This window comes from Natator depressus, chromosome 3 (assembly GCF_965152275.1).
Source record: "Natator depressus isolate rNatDep1 chromosome 3, rNatDep2.hap1, whole genome shotgun sequence".
In the NCBI taxonomy this organism is placed as follows: domain Eukaryota; kingdom Metazoa; phylum Chordata; order Testudines; family Cheloniidae; genus Natator; species Natator depressus.
The window spans coordinates 165415920-165434006 of NC_134236.1; the positions used below are offsets into that span (position 1 = coordinate 165415920).

General features: G+C 38.9%; 1 protein-coding gene across 1 annotated transcript in view; it reads left to right on the top strand.

Annotated features, from left to right (window-relative positions):
* Positions 1–18087, top strand: part of USH2A (usherin) — a 562110-nt gene that overhangs the window by 395313 nt on the left and 148710 nt on the right. Inside the window, exons 43-48 of the mRNA XM_074949260.1 lie at positions 2134–2256; positions 4308–4471; positions 6945–7154; positions 8470–8672; positions 10686–10798; positions 17405–17603. Coding sequence (XP_074805361.1) covers positions 2134–2256; positions 4308–4471; positions 6945–7154; positions 8470–8672; positions 10686–10798; positions 17405–17603 — 1012 coding nt within the window. The remainder of the gene's footprint in view (positions 1–2133; positions 2257–4307; positions 4472–6944; positions 7155–8469; positions 8673–10685; positions 10799–17404; positions 17604–18087) is intronic.

The following is an 18087-nucleotide window of genomic DNA, read 5'->3' on the forward strand; positions in this document are numbered from 1 at the left end:
GGTGACATGGGGTTTATAGCTTTGCAGGACTTCTGGAAATGTGCACACCCGGGAAATGGAATTCCATGCCTCTGGTGATCCATGGGGTAAATATCACTTCAGCATTTAATTCACAAATGAGACCAGAGATCAGCTTACCTAGATCCAGCCCAGAGAGCACAGCATGAGAATTGCCAGCTTCGTGGCATGATCTCCCATTTTTTCAGACCCTGTGGAAGCCCCTCCCTGAGGTTCAGGCTCCATAGTGTGGCTTCAGGGCCAGCAGAATTTTCCTATTCCTATATTTCCTATTTCCTATTTCCTATATTTCCTAATATTCTCCTGCACTAAACCAGCAGGACAAACCATTTTCACTTATTGCTGTCTGAGTCAGCATTAATTTGTACAGGTTCTGCTCTGCACTGTGGAAATCCAGCTGAAACATCACAGTAAAGAGGGGAACGCATTGTAGCTGTCAGAGCAGTGTCATCCAAGAGGCTAGAATGAAACAGCAAGAGGGCAGGATACAATGCAAATCCAGCTCTAACATATATAGCCCTGAACTGCCCATGCCTCCTGGGATCCATGCAGATCTCAGGGGAGTTTTGTGGGCTGAAACAGCTGCCAGTTTTTGGTGGTGGTTGTGGGAACAGAACACCACTTGGGGAAGAATTAGGAGAAAATTCTGAGTGTAAATTCAGGGAGCCCCCAGTACCCTGTGCAGGTTATTCCTACACAGGGGAAGATGGGGCTATTTATAATTTGGTGAGGTGAAATGTTCTTCAAAATTGAAGATTACTTTATTTTGTGTTTGGTTCATGGTGGTGTATATGATAAATAGATTATGGATGAGTGGGAAGAAAAGAAGCAGCAAGATTTCTGGGAGATTCAGGGCAGGAGGAAGACAGAAGTGGGTTGATCAGAGGAAGGCAGGCAGGTCTGTTCCTTGGAAGATGTGGAAGAACCCCATTTTGTGTGATCTTGTCCTGGGAGCCAGACAGGAGTACGTGCCGGATTGGATATTGACTTGATTCCGTGCTTTGCCATTTATAAAATAAATGAAATTGACATCCTTCGTTCACGTGGCATGGGGCATCACAAACTTATCCATGCATTGAGGCATTCGATATTTTACTTTACACCTAGCACACTTTTACAGGCACATATTATTACACCGCAGCATCCTCCACAGCTTCCTTCCTGTCTTTCTTAATGCTTAATTAGAGTGCACTACTGCTGAATGAACCTTATTGCATCAAGATATTTGAAACCTTTGAAAAGCAATGTACATTTCTCTGAAGTCAACAACATGACCATTTTACCATTGATGACTGAAGTAATTCAACATAAGCTGCAGCTGCAAACTTCATTTCCTTCATGGTGTGCCATGCTGCTCTCAACCAGAAACGCCACTAAAGCAGCTGCTCAGTACGGCATGATGGAGAAAGAAGTCTGCAGCAGCTGCCAGAGAGTGTGATTTACACTTCATCACCATCCAATGTTCAAAAAGATTTTGATGTTTCTTATGACTTGTCTTTGAATTATGTTGGACAGAATATGCCAGGACTTTATCTAATAAAACTGTTATATTTTGTCTTTGGATTCCCAAACATTGATAACCCTTGGTGTAAAAGTTGCTCTTGGAGTGTGAAGTCATCATAACATTTTGGTGAAATTACAGTTTAATTAAGTTTTGTTAATTAATTACTCAGGTTAAACTTCCAGATACTATAGTGATGGGTGCTTTTGAAATGTGTGATATACTGTACCTCATTCAGTCAGAAAAGACCAGGCTTGGATAACCTAAAATGAATCTTAAATGTTGTCTCACAAACTGCAAACTCTGCAACAAGCCCTGGCTAGATGCAGAAAAGGCATTTGACTCAATAAAATGGTCATACCATTAAAAATTCTGATTCTTTCTTTCAAATGAAAGCCGTATGAAATATTTCATTATCCATTTTCAAAGTATATTAAGTAATTGAATGTTTTAAACCTGTAAATACTAAAAAGTTTATCTGCGAAACTTTACAGCTGTAAAAACAAAATAATGTGTGGCTTTTAAAAAAACAACAAACAATCCCCCTCTCCCCGATTTTTGTGTAATAACATTAGTTGAGATAATCCCAGTGTTCTGCTTGTCTTTTGTGTTAGATATGAGCTCCTGAGACGTAAAATCCGGCAACCACTTGCATCAAATCCCCCTGAAGATTTAAATCTGTGGCACAATATTTACTCAGGAACTCAGTGGTTTTATGAAGATAAGGGTCTTAGCAGGTGAGATTACAAAAACTATAAAAAAACAAATGCTGGCATTTTGTATAGTGCATGTTCAATAGTTCAAAGTGTTCCTTGTGTCTTTATGTTGTGAACATATTAATTGTGTAATGAAACATTTTCTGTCATCTCGGCATTAACCATTCTGACATGCATGGGTTTATTTTTATTTTGTAGCTCTTGAATCTTACACATAGTATCTTGCTGTAAACATTCAAGTAAAATTGACTGTATGAAGTGAATTTTGAGCTTTGATCTGTTCATACAGTCAAACCATTTACATTTACTGTAAATCATGGTGTTGGCACATCACGCACAAGCTGAGTGAATGGTTGAGAAGTTCTAATTCGGATGGATTAAAGCTTGGTGTCAGAGCATTATTTTTCAATCAGTTTTTTAAATTGCCAACATTGATTATTGTCTCAATATTTCCAAACTCGGCAAGAGATATTTAAAGTATTCCTAGCTCTAACTTAATTACAGCTTTGTGGTGACTACCTCAGTAGTCTACACTTATGTCACGGATCCGTGCGATCTGGTCTATCCCCCAACCTGTGTAACCAGTCCCTTGGGGGTGACCCTTTTAGTGTGCCAGCCCCCGACGGTCTACACAGTTCTGCTGGGGCAGGCCCACAGCCTCTACAACTCTGAAACTGTCTTTAGGTGGCAGAGATACTTGTTTCTCTCCATGACTCCTTGCAGGAAATCCAGCCAAGCCAGAGCCCTGTGGGCGGTTTGTGTTGTACCCTTCCAGTGTGCACTGCCTGTAGTAAGTATTTGCAGCAACACAAGGCAGTTTTTTTCCAAACAAGATAATTTATTAATCACCTGGAATACAGAATCTTAAATCATTAGATTAGCCTAGAGAAGCAAAGATTAAGACAGAGACATCCAGCCAAGCTGTTGTAAAATCCATCTTGGCTCTCTCTCTGGGTAGGTCTACACATGCAGTGGTGTGTAGAGTACAGACACCACATGCCCAGCTAGAATGGGTATGAAGAGCTGTATATAGGGTGAGGCACTTCTTAGAGGAGTAGTGCCTAAACTCTAGGGTATATGCCCTACACAGCTCTCGATGCACCCAAGCAGTGCCTCTGCCATCTGCACGGTGATTTTTAGCAGTGTAATGTCCCACTGCATTGAAACACTTCGGCAGCAGGGCGAGACAGTGGGGAGCTATGCACTATGCACCGCAGTGAGTGTGAACTCAACCTGACTTTCCATGCAGCATGTAGTTACTAGTACCCTACATCCCTCAGCAAGTGTAAACGTAGTGATGTTACTAAAATCACGTATTAGAGTCTCCTATCTTATACAGATTTTAATTGTTTTCTTGTTTTTATAATACAAATAACAGTTTACAAAATTCTACATGTGTATATATATTGACATACCTTTGAACAGCAGAAGAAACTATGGTGTGATAGTTATTTCCTCTATTAAATATACATTTGGCTTCTGACAATACCTCATGCATATGCTGAATATGTCAGAGTACAGTTCTGGAGGAAATTATAAACTGGGTTTGCAATCTTAGTCACTAGCCCCTGGCCCAGATCTTCAAAGGTATTTAGGTGCCTAACTCCCACTGATTTCTTTGTTACATTTTGGGGTATTGCAGAAGGACAGCAGGTGAATGAATAATAGCTGTCACAAGTGAGATTCTGGAATTTGAAATCGAATTTCCGAAAAGAGGGGGGAAAAAGCCTCATTGGATTAAATTTGGATCCAAACTTTGGCAATTTGCCATTGATATAATTACGTCCTGAATTGAGTAATAATGTCACACCACCACAGAAATAATAAATATAAGGGAATGAAATATAATATTCTGTATTTGTTAGCATGTTAGTGTTAGCCAAGTATTTCTACCAAACACACAACTATTCTATTATAGATTTTGTATATGCTGAAATAATGCAACAAGGTAGCTTTTGAGAAGGAGCAAGCTTTGTTTGACACAGCTGGAAGGACAATGCTAAATGTTTTGTATGTCTGTGATAAAATACATATTTTCTTCTTTTGCAATTATTATTTTTAAAATGTCTTAGGTACACAACCTATGAGTATAAACTCATAGTACACAATGAGGTAGGATATACATCAAGTGAGGGAGTGATTGCTACTACGTTAGCAGGATTTCCAGAGGAGGGGAGTAGCCTCACTGTGCGAACTCTTAACCATACGGCTATAGAAGTGGAATGGTCAAAACCAAGTAAGTGTACTTAGTATTTATTACATTAATTAAATATTAACCTGTCATCAGTTACCATGATCTGCATTGCACTTTCAGGAAACAAAATCCTTATCTTGATTAACTATTGCACTCCCTGTCTCTGAAAGGGCCCTAAAGAAAGTGGAAAGAACATGAAACTTTTGCTGTTTTTTTTTTCTTGGTCACATATCTTTTCACTGTACATTATTTTAATGAGGGGTGGGGAAAAAGAGAGAATTTAAACTTGTGGAGGTTCTTTTAAATCTATGAAGAAAGAGTACACAATGTTCTGTTATCTTTGTGCATATTTTCATCCCTTTGTATGAAGATTTACACATTCCTTCAGGATGAGTGAAAATCTGTCTGTCTACTTATTCACTTATGTTCTGCCTCTTAACATGAAGACCTACCATTACAGTAGTGGTAAACTTCATGACTTACATGCAAATGATTTTGTAAGGACTGACTGGCGATGCTCAGTGAATATAAGCTCTTTGTTTTATAATTGCATGCCTGAAGTAAGCATGCTTATAAAACCTGACAAACCTAATAGATCTGAAGCAGCTCACTGAAGTTTCATTACCTTAGTAATCTGAACCTCTGACCTTCTACATGTAGGTAATGCAATCTGGTTTTATTTTCATTCATACTTAAAAAAATTCCCAGATATCTGTTTGTGAATGCAAAGGTTAAACATCAAGTGAGGGTCGTTAATAGAAAGCCTTGTTTCACTATCATCTTATTTCATTGCTAAATATGTTACACTATGCAGATTAACTATTCTGTCTCCCTATAATGTTCCTTATTTTTGTAATATTCGTTTTTAAATCATTCTCTTGGTTTGTCAGTACCTAGGAAGACATGAAGATAACTTGCCCTGAAATCCTTCTATTAGAGGGATTGGTTTTTTGAGAATGACTGGTTTTTAGGGACTTAGGGCCTGATCCTGCATCACTGAAATCAATGAAAATGGAAGCAGGATCAGGCCCTTAATTATGAATTTCTGCCACAGAGGCAGTATGTAATCTGAAAACATCTTTGCCTTCAACTTTTGATGAAGTCATCATTTTCTATCTCAGCAGGCTAGGTTGTGTTCACCTGGAAGAGCTATTGATATTTTGCCACCAACCTTCATTACAGTGCAGTGTATCATAAAGTGGCATGTTCCATTTAAAGCAATATATATCAGGGCTGGTCAAAATGTTTCTGTCAAACTTTGTCAGCTGTGGAAATAGAGTGTGGTGGCTGATCTGATCTGAAGTTGCATTGTTTACCATTGATAAGAGAATTGCTCCCCCCAAGTCACTGAGAGAAGGTCTCAGGAAGTTCACTGGAGGTACATGGAATCCCCAGTTTCATAGCTGACCCTGTACAATGAATGTTTTTCTATCTTGCAGCTAGTAATATTGTACTCAGTTTGGAAGGATAGACCTGTCTCCCTAACATCAGAGAAACATGTTAGTATTGGGGGCAAGACGCAATTCAGAGAGAAATATGACCTATGCATCTGTAGGAAGACAGCTTTATTGCACATATGTACCCAACATAAGAACAGCCATATTGGGTCAGACGAAAGGTCCATCTAGCCCAGTATCCTGTCTTCCGATAGTGGCCAATTGCCAGGTGCCCCAGAGGGAATGAACAGAACAGATAATCATCAAATGATCCGTTCCCTGTTGCTCATTCCCAGCTTCTGGCAAACAGAGGCTAGGGATACCATCCCTGCCCATCCTGGCTAATAGCCATTGATGGACCTGTCTGCCTGAACTTATCTAGTTCTTTTTTGAACCCTGTTATAGTCTTGGCCTTCACAACATCCTCAGGCAAAGAGTTCCACAGGTTGACTGCTGCTACATTAATGGTCTAAATACTAAAGGCCAGATTCTCATTCATACTAAAGCCCCTTTCCACCTCTCTAGCAATGTAAAGGAGCCTTAAAATGGACATAAATTACATTCACACCCAGAAATTACATTCACACTGAGCACTGCCAGAGCGATGTGAAGGGGATTTGGGTAAATAAGACTTAAGCCCTGTATCTTAAATTAGTACCGCAGGAGAGCCTAATTCTGCTCCCCTCACTCACTCCCTCTGTAAGGCTAGGCATAAAGCCTATGTACCACTTGAGTAGCAAATTTCGCCTATTAGTACCTTACTCCACAGGGAGTCCTGTTAATTTTGATGGGGCTACTCACAGAGAAATATACTAGTCCGGTAAAGATGCAAAATCAAGCGATGAAGGTTTGGGGAAAGTATGGAAGTATGTTATTTCTATTTATATGGGGGCAATTTCTGAAGAGTACTGTAGTGTTTTTAATAAGGATAGATATCAAGGAACATTGTTTAGTCAGCAGAACAAATTCTATTGATAAGAAATTATATTTTCAATTTAATAACAGAAATCTACTGAATATGTCCTCTTTAATCTCCCAAAATATTTTTATTCGTTTATTGCTGTTTCTTTCTTTCCCAGCACTACAAGATTTGCAAGGAGATGTTGAATATTACATCCTCTTCTGGAACTCCCCTACATATAACAATTCTCTGAGCATCCAGGCCAATGTAAACTATGCTGTCATTGGCGACTTGCATCCCAACACAGAGTATCAGGTTTTTGTTCAAGTTTTCAATGGTGTTCACAGCATCAACAGTGAAGTGGTGCACATGACTACTTCAGATGGAGGTTGGTTCATCCTGAAAGCAGCTTGGCTTAAAATCTGAGAATGAAATTGATTGATTTTTGTTAGGGTTGAGATCAGTCATCCTTTCATTATAAAAATTTCCGGTATAAAAGGAAAAAGGGCTAAAACACTAAAATGCTTAAGTGCTAGTTGTCATCAAGTGGCAGATCAATAAAATGTCCCACAGAGACAGAAGCACAAAGCTCTAATAGCGGATATTAACCCAGTTTGTTCTCATCTTCCTTTGTGTACTACGATCTATGTACACTACATTTGGAATTGAGTTCATGTCAATAAATAGTGAAATTTAAAAACAATTAATGGTTTTTAAAAAGATTTGCTCTGTGAAGCGGCGTGCTTTTGACATGGCAGTCAAACGCAGGACCTTTCCTGAGTCACCAGAAATGTTAAGGTGCAAGTTCAGCCTCTGAGAAAATTTCCCTATGAGTCATTTCCAAGCCAGTTGGCTGGCGGGGGAGAGAAAAAAACACTTGTGAATCTGAAATGTGTTTGGAATGGTCTTTCTAATCTTTTTGGCTTTATAAAGTCTCATTATAAACATTATAATATCATTATCTCAGAAGCAAGTGTTCCAGGTCATTAGCAAAGCACTTTAAGTGAGGATTCCATTTCCTTGGTGATGCCAAAGGTCAGCACCTTTTGTTTATAAAATAGAATTGATCGCAAGGGCAGTTTTTCAACTGGTTAAGATGGGCTCTTAGGATAAAAATAGGTCTTTGCATAGTTATTTCTGACATGGTTTAATAATTGTGTAATTTAACGCTAAGGAAGTTTTTTTTTTAAGCGTTAGACTTCATCATTGCCTATGGTAATCAACATTCAAAACCATTTACATAATGACAATATTGCATATTGCTTCATATTGCTTGACTTACAAGGCTCAGAACATCAAAGAATTTGTCACATTCCACCAGACGCAGTGTATTTTTGTGTTAGTTTTTGCTTAAAAAGCAAAATTGCATGTTTTTTGAGAGGGGATGGGGGGCATAAAAATAATAACTGTGTGTTGGCAGTACAGATGGGTGAATAATTTATCATCATATCCCACTGGTCACATACCATTGAAGATTAACAGTATGCTGGTGGTATAAAGCATTTTACCACCAACTCTCATGGTTTCTAACTGAGAGTATAATAAGCCAATTTACAGAGAACTACAGACTGTGATAACTTCATCAGAGGAAAGCAGATAAGCAGTGAACCCTTTGCTAAACCTAAATACTAATCTGCATTTGGTTAAACAAGTGCTTTTACAGAGACAGCTGGAGTTTATTCAGTTTCTTCCTTTATTTCTAGAGCCTGAGGGCATGTTCCCTCCAGAGGTTGTCATCATCAACAGTACAGCTGTACGTGTCATCTGGACATCGCCTTCAAACCCAAATGGTGTTGTCACAGAGTATTCTATCTATGTAAATAATAAGCAGTACAAGACTGGAATGAACGAACCTGGGTCCTTTCTTTTAGGAGACTTGGCTCCATTCACTATATACAATATACAGGTCAGAACAATTCTGTTTTGCAGGCTGTGCAGCTTGTATTAATTTTACATAAAATATTTTGTAGTTCAGGGCAAAATTGTGAATATAGGGACACACACGTCTGTATGGATATAGGGCTGGAAGTGACCTCTCTCTCTCTCTCTTTCTTTCTCTCTCTCTGTCCATTTCTATGAGTCAGTAATAGAGAGATGAATACATGCCATGAATGTTTGTATCTTTATATAAAAAATACTCATACACAAATAATATATATATATTATTTATTACTATTATATAATATTAGCGAGAGAGTATACATTGGTTCATATATGTATTTGTAGACATATATTTTTACACATACACATTTATTTTCAGCATAATTTTGGGTGCATAACCAGTTTTCATATTTCCTCTTTTCACCCTCAGAACTCCATTTGATTTCTCCTAAATTCCATTTGCTATGACATTAGCAAAGCCCCAATATATATATTACAAGAAGTAAAAGACTCTACTCCTACTCATTAAAAGAAAATTGCAATTGTTTTAGAAACATCAGGCATGCATAATATATCAGCACAGAGAAATAATGATATTGCATTTGTCATCCTTTTATCATCTTTTTTCCCCCTCATCTTTCTGTGGAGGAAGCAGCACTGAGCCATGAAATCATAATGGTACTTTCTTATGCTGTTGAGAGTGACATCTTTTTCTTTCTGTCTGTCTCTGACTCCCTCTCTTCAGGTATCTATCAAAAGTCAAAACATTGTAGGCATTTCCTAGAATATAAGCTCAAGGAAAAACTTAAATATTTATCTATTTAGTGAATTGTATTGAGACACTTTAGAAAGTGCGGTTTGCTGGCTCCTAATTGTAACTATTCCAGACTTAAGTTGTGTTATGTATGGAAAGGTCTTGATAGTAGTCATGTATACTCTGTTCTAAAATTTGCATTCAATTACTACATGCCATAAATAAACGTCACAGACAGGCGCTCCATAACAGATTTCTATGTTCCAGCCCCTCTGTAACAGCAAACCTCCATCCATGAATACACATATGACTTTTCCAATGCTTCCTGAAAACACATTTGTCAATAGTAAAGCAAATTCAGAGTACTGCCACACTTATGGACTCTCAGTATTAATATACCATAGACACCTTCTGTTGCTTGCAATATTAATTGTTTTCCTCTGTAGCACTTCAGCTTTCCCAGTCTTTGTACTGGGCCAACGTTCAGAACAATCTATTAGGTAAAATCAGACTATTCAGCTGGGATCTTTTTTTTAATGTATATTTCGCCCTCCCCACCATGCACCTTGGAAATAACATTATCTGGATGTGTGTCTGTCTTACTGCTTATGTTCATGTATGAGCTCTTGTTTGTTTCTGCTTCTATGTATTGCATGACCTCTCTGTTGCTAATGCAGGGGTGACATTACCATTCTTCACTTGTCATCTTTCTTCTATCTATTTAGATTAGTCTCAGGAATTGAAGGAGTAGGTGGTTATTTTCTTGTGAGATTTTTAATAGCAAAATATATTATTTATATAGGATTTTTCATCTTCAAAGTACAGTACAAACATAAAATAAACATCCTTGAGGTAAAATTGCCTACGTTTTACAGAGAAGAACCTGATAGACACTGGAAGGTGAAGTGACTTGTTTTAGGCCAGACAAAAAATCAGAGTCAAAATGAGAATTTAGAAGTTTTTGATCTCCTAGTCCAACTGCTTCTCAACATTATGTGCCAGAGTTTCCTGTTACGAACATCAATACAAACCTGCAGTAACTGTATTGACTCCTGTGTAACTGAGAGCAGAATTTAGCACCAGATATATAAATATAGTCTTACCCTGGACAATAAAAGAGCACAATATCTGAGCACTTATCTTACAATTATTTTTTCCTGGTTATGTAGAATTCAGTGATCGGGAGGAAAAACTACTTTAAGGGGGACAGGAAGGGTAAACAAGTAACAGTATTAGTTAACTTCTGCAACTGGATTTTTACAAGTATCATTCTTTTGCACCAAGGTTGAAGTCTGCACAACGTATGCTTGTGTGAAAAGCAATAAAACCCAAATTACAACCGTGGAAGATGAGCTGAAGGAGCTGTCAGCACCCATAATACACGTCCTTAGTCCAAGGTACTGTACTCTGTTTGTTTTTCTTAAGTCATAACTACTTGTTGCCACAGCGAAAAATATAATTTGAGGCTATTTCCTTCATTTCAGAATAAGGAGCATTAGAAAAATTAAAATATAGTTATAAGATCTTCCTAATCTCTTTGCGAGTGGTGGTCATTTTTGCTATTAGAGTTAAGGCCAGCTGAGTGACTGAAAAAAAAACACATCTCATCTTTAGCTGGCTGCATGTACCTGGTTATTGGTCATCAATTTGTGATATTACTAAATAAGAGGCAATATAAATGTAAGGCAGCTAAATGAAGGGATGTGGGAGAATGAAAATCATCAAACTTACACTGTTCGGTAAGGGGAGGGGAATGAATGTGGAAAAGAACCATTTGACACTGATAATAGAAGCTGAGGTAACTGTGAGAGAAACAGTCGCACATCATGACAATAAGAATTAATAAACCATCTTAAAAGGGGTGTGTGTCTGTGCCTCCTGAAAGCCCTGTTTGCTATCTGTGTCTCCTCTCCGTCTCTTCCCCACTCATGGGCAAACTTCTCAACAGTAATAATAGTGCTAGGCTGGCAGACTCCAGAGGCAGCCAAGTAGTGACATACATAGTAATTCTTTTCGTTAAAAGAACCATGGTGGGAGCTAACATTATCCAAAGGAGAGGCTATAACTAACGGACATACAGTGCCAAAACATTTATCAAAATTACACCAACCATAAAACAGCCTCCTGCGTGTATGTTATTGTTGATGTGATTTTATTACACTTCTGGGCATGGAGGGCCTGTTAGCTATGTTTCTTTTGCAGAAACAACAAAATTATCTTTTAAATAACTAAAATCTAATATCTAAGCCTTCAGAAATGGTCAGAAGAATGGATTTACTCTCCCAATGTTTAAAAGGAATTTCTGTTTGCTGTTTATCATTTCTACATTTTCCTTGAATTCTATATTTGTCTCTGAATAAGGTAATCATTAGGTGAAATTAAACTTGCTATTTTTCTGTCACACATACAGATACAGTGAAAGCTTGTTTGATGATAAGAACTCAATTCAGGATCTCATCTTTTGCCCTTGGCTTTAACTTTATGTATGCCTTTGTTGTATTGCAAACACTTATGTGTGTTTCTGCTATTATTTACAAACTAAATATGTCATAACACATGAGTGCAAAAAGATCAGAAATACCTTCCAATTTTATAATCTGTTCAGCCAGAAACAGGCTGTTTCTACATTGCCTTTCCCTGCATGTCATATTATCATCAGCTGTTCTTATATCCCAAAAGAATACTAACTACTGATCGATTGCCCGGACATGTCTGGCCGTGGCCTACATGTGCCCCGGGTAGTTCATTTATTTGCCACGGTGGATTTGCTAGAGTGGAATTTAATCAATAGCTAATTCATTAATTCTGGTCCTCGAGTATGTAGGGACTGTGCAGTATAAAAATGGCTGGCTGGCTTCAGCTTTGATTGAAATATGACAAACACAGCAGCTGACAGCTTCAGCAGGTGCTGGACTGAATATGAATTTTGCTTATTTATCCTCTGTAAAGGAATAAGCTTAGGGGGGAAATTCCAGTTCGTATAAACAAAGGGACATTTTAATATGTATCTGCCCACAGACCCAAAAAAAAGGCATTTCTAGAGTATAGGGTCATGAGAAGGATGAGATATAGCACAGCTCATGCAGTTTATTGTCTTTAGTTGGAACCCTGGCAGTTTCTCCATTTCTGAATCAGTTTTGGGGGCTGTATTATTGATGAGAAAGCTGTAGGATAATGTCTTTGAAGCATTCACAAATAATTGTTTTCAAATTTGCCTCCATGTGCTGTATGACATAAATTATAATTTCACCCACCAACTTTTTAGAAGTCTTTCTGATAACAGCTCCATCCAGGCTGTTCTGATGAAGGTTATACCACCGTTACCATTATGAATACCTTCTTCCCCCTCCACTCCCAACACTTAGTAACTCAGCTTCAGGCTGAAACTTGGTACAAAATGTTACAGTCCAACATTTATTTATTTTTTTAATGCCAGTCTTGAAAAACAAAACAGTATGGAACCCATTCATGAACTCCTTGTTCAGTTTTTTCTCATTCTTATTCAGTCATAATTCCCATTGCAATCAAGGGTGCAATTTGCCTGAGTAAGAAGCTCAGGATTAATCCCTATGTGAGAGCATTTCATTTCAGTACTAGAAGCATGGTGCTCTTTTCTCATGCACTTTCCAGCTGACTACTGGTTTGGGTAGTGGACTAATCACTTCCTCTGTTTTGAAAATTAGTTTTCACTTCTTAAAAAACAGATTTTATTTATTTATTTATTTGTTGGTGTTTCAAAGATGATAAACTCAGCCCTCTGGCAAAGTAATGGCTGTGTTGCTTAATAATAACTCTGACCACTCCAGACAAGTAAGGGACAGTGCAGATGAACCCTATTGAGGATTCCATCCTGTTCTGAACTAAGAGGTTGGTGGCTGTGATAAGGAGTCTGAGGGCTAGGGGCTACACTACAGAGAACTCCTCAGAGCTGTCTGAAAGAAATGAAAAGCCCCTTAGGTGCTTTTGGGGGAAGCAGAATTTGCAGGTGCTCATGTGGATCAACCCAGACCATGACAAATCAGTAAGAATTGTCCTGAGGATCTGTGATCTTCAAACTAAAAATTCTCTAATAATAAATATTTAGCTGTATAGCACTTATAACCGGTAGCTCTTAAGGAGAAAATATCTATTTATCTGATTCCCAGTCCCAGCAAGTCTGTGTCTTGGTTATTGTGTCGTACTGCATCCCTAAATATCTAAGTACTGTTGTCCAATACAAAAGACTCCATCTGCTATGAAGAAGTGGTGATCTAGAGAGACAATAATTCAATATATGTGATCCCTAATTAGGAATTTATTTGCCCCAATGATCACTACTAGTAAGAATAACAACAGTGTTCACATCTTTTACCATTTTATTGTGAATCTCATAATTTTTGGTATTTTTCGTAAGGCCCCCCTCCCAAAGTCAGTGGATTATGTGAGAATCTCAGAATTCATTTTTTTTTAAAAGTAAAATGTCTAGCCCTCATCCTTGAGGAGAAAAGCTTGAAAATATGAACCCTAAAGACTAACGTCACAACCCCCAAATTACTTGTTTTTAAATCTTATAATGTTTAAGACAAACTTATGATTTTGGGATCCTTGTGGTTGTTGATATTATAATAATCAAACTCCTAATAACTAGAGCTGATCAAAATTCAGATATTTCAAATTTTTGTTTTATTCTCTATTGCAGGAGTGGGCAAACTTTTTGGGCTGAGGGCCACATCTAGGTGGGGAAATTGTATGCAGGGCTGGGGCAGGCAGTTGGGGTGTGGGAGGGAGTGCGGGGTGTGGGAGGGGGTGCGGGAACGGGCTCAGGGCAAGGGATTGGGGCAGAGGAGGCGTGTGGGTTGTATGAGGGGGCTCAGGGAAGGTGGTTTCGGTGCAGCAGGAGGCTGAGGGTAGGGGATTGGGGTGCAGGAGGGGTGCGAGCTGCAGGCAGGGGGCTTAGGGCAGGGAGTTGGGGAGTAGGGTGCAGGAGGGGTTATGGCACCGGGCCGGCGCCACTTACCTAAAGCGGCTCTGGGGTGCCAGCAGTGCACACCGGGGCCATGGGAGGCTCCCTGCATGCCTGCCCTGGCCCCATGCTGCGCCGCTCCAGAAAGCGGCCAGAACCATGTCCCTGCGCGGCCTCTGGGGGAGGGGGAGGCACAGGGCTCTGCACGCTGCCCTTGCCACCCCTCCAGGTACCTCCTCCGAAGCTCCCATTGGTCACGGTTCCCCATTCCCGGCCAGTGGGAGCTGCGGGGGGCGGTGCCTGGAGGCAAGGGCAACACATGCAGCTCTCTTGCCCCCCACCCCGCGGGCCGCAGGGACGTGGTGCTGGCCACCTCTGAGAGCAGCGCGGGGACTGTGGCATCAGAGGGGGCAATCCCGCGGGACGGATCCAAAGTCCTGAGGGGCCGGATCCGGCCCACGGGCCGTAGTTTGCCCACCCCTGCTCTGTTTTTACAGGCAGCAGCCATTGCTCACCTGCTACCTTGAATGTCCTCATGTAGACGTCTCATGTGGATTGGAGCCTTCCAAGATTCATTGTCCCTTAAGTGCTTCTTGGTTGGAGAAGCTGACCAAATGCCTTACTAAGGTTATTTAAAATCCAACAGGTATACAGCCAATATTCATAACTTCGAATACAATAATGCATACAAATAGGATGAATACATTCAGTAGATCGTAACCTTTACAGAGATATGTTACATGCCATATGTAGCATAAAACACATTCCAGTTATGCCATATATACATTCATAAGCCTATTTCCATAAAGCCTTATGGGGGGCACCATCACAGTATTCACTTAGCTCTAGTTGTATCTGTGTAAATAGTATAATAATAAAGTGCTTGCTTTTTAAACAGTAGCATACATTGAGCCCTACATAAGGGGTAAAATGCTCAAACCGTTGTACGAGGTTTTAGACGAGATTCCGCTTTACTTTAGTGAGAAATGTGACTTGCAAACCTGTAAAACCCTGCACAATACTTTGAAAATTTACCCTGATGGTCTGAGTGAAGCTCTCGAACACAAAATCATTCAGCAGTATGGCTAGAAATATTGGCTTTGCCATGGTACTGCAGTGTGCAAAGACTGGAAGAGAGTCACAATGGTGTGAATAAAGGTTGAAGTACTAGCCTTTCTTTCTTTTCTTCTCCCCTCTTCAGCTTTCTCTGTATATTTTCCTGCTTTTGTGGGTTTAAATCAGACCCTGGAATGTTACTTAAGTGTAGGGAGGTTGGGGTTTTTTTTTTGATAGTTGAATATGCAGTGAATACAAAATAGCCATCTACAGAATGTGGAATTAATTCAGTGAGTCAGATGAAGACCTCAGAATAATAATAGTGACTCTACAAGTCACCTATGAAGTTATTCCTTCATAGGTGACATTAATTCTCTCTCTGCAGATGCATATTGCTATGTGTGTTCCTCTGTTTATACCTCAAGGAAGTGAAATAATAGTGCGCTGTTATTTTTATTCTGTTAAGATGTCAAAGTTTATCGCAGCTGCTGCTGTTTGAGTGTAACTGTCTTGGTTTAAATTAATGCTAATTTATGATGTCACTGGCATTCTGACAGTGGCTGTGTAATTGGGCTATGGAGATTTTTAAAAAAAAATGTATTGTGGGAATAGTAAGTACTTGACAATTTTATATACAGCTAGGAGAACTGGTATGTAGCAGTCCTGCACTGCACTGCAATCTATTACCTAAGTGATAATGTCACCTGGTGTACAGTGAGAATAACACAAAACAGCCTAAATACATGTAAAGTGGTGATCATGATTGTGCTAAAATACAAAACTTTAAATTAATAACATTTTTATTCTAAATATCCAGGTGAAAAATGTTTTAGTAAGAACATTTTTAGGGAAGAGGGTGGCAATTTTATTCCTTTTAGTGGCAATTTTGAGATCTTTCCTTTGGAAAAACAGAATGCTGTTTTTAGTAATGCTGGGTCTGATCCTGGAGACAATACTCATGACTTTTTAATGGTGACCAGTGTTCCACAGACTAGACTGAATTTTTTCCTTCAATGCACTCACTCTCTTCTAAACTGGATAATCTGATGCTAAATATTGAAACCAAGGACTGGATTGTGCCTTATAGGCGCTATGTTGAATATAGTGCAGAATCACACCTTTCCCACGGGAGATCCAGGAGCCTTGAATCCTTCACACCATACACGCTTTTCCCCCCCCCCACTTCTAGCTTTATTTCTGAATGAAAAAAGTTCAAACTTAGAATGAGGAATATTGCTTACTGAGACACATTCTAAATCTGAAGTTTTTAAAATTTGTCATGTTGAGTTATGTGACCACCAAAAAGATAAAACCGAACAATTTTGCTAATGCAGAAAAAAAATACATATTTTTTCATTCTTATCTAACTCAAAGGGATCAAAACATTGTTTTTGTTAATTTTCCAATGAGGAGGGACAATTAGAAGATGTTTCAGACCAAAAGGAATTATTTTATGAAAGTTATTAACAAATGAAAAGATTGGTTTACAATGGAATGTCTAGCTCAACTTTGGCTATGGTGCTACTGCCCAATGCTACAATACATCCTAGAGTCATAGAAGCTGGAGATAGGAAGTATCTACTCTATTAGGTCTTCTAATCCATTCCCCTGCCAGGGTATGACTTATTCTATATTAAACTGGGCAAAATGCTAGGAGATGTTCTGAAAGGAAAAATCTTATGTTAGCAGATACCTAGACTGGATAATCTAATTGGTCTTTTATAGCTCTAAGTTTTTAGGTGCTTTGTCCAGTCCTTATAAGGAGTTCATTTTCCCAAATATTATCAAATTTTGCTAGTTTGCTACTTTTTTGGCTATTAAAGATTTTGTTAATTTGACAGTTTAGAAGGGGATTTTTGACACTTTTAATAATTCCACTCCATATGACCAATATAAAAAGAAACTGCTGGAGACTTCTAACTTAATGTGAATGTCAGCAGAAGCTCAACTAAAAATAGGATTATTAAATTAATTGTTGTACCAGACATTATTCTATTTATTGTAGATCTCTTCAAATTGACTGGGCATCACCAGGACAACCGAATGGCATTATTCTTGGATATGATCTCTTACGTAAAGCCTGGCGGCGGTGTACTGCAGCCCAGCAGCTACCGATGAACCAAAGCAATAGACCATGCCTATCACTGGAATGTAAGATACATGAAAACATCTGTGGAGACTTGTGCTATCATCCAGAGTCTAAGGTACTTGCAAATTGCATATATTTAACTTAACAGTCAAGTGCAAGATCATACATCTAGAATCAAAGAATGCAGACTGTACCCTGGAAAGCAGTGACACTGAAAAGTATTTAGGGGTCATAGTGGACAAACAACTTAACATAAGCTCCCAGTGCAATGCTGTGGCAAAAAGGCTAATATGATTTTTGGAATTGTGGAGAGGGGAATAGTGAGTGTAAATAAGGAGGTGATTTTTACTGCATACAGTATTGGTGAGAATGATACATACTCCATCCAGCTCTGGTGCCCACATTTAAGTACCTTTACAGGGAAAAAGTATGAGGTATTAAAGGGCTCTTTAACCTTTGGAGAAAGGCATAACACAAACCAACGCCTGGAAATTAAATTAAGCCAGACAAATTCAAATTGTTAATGAGGCACAATTTTTAACAATAAGAGTGATTAACCATTGGAACAAACTCCCCAGGAGAGTGGTGGATTCTTCACT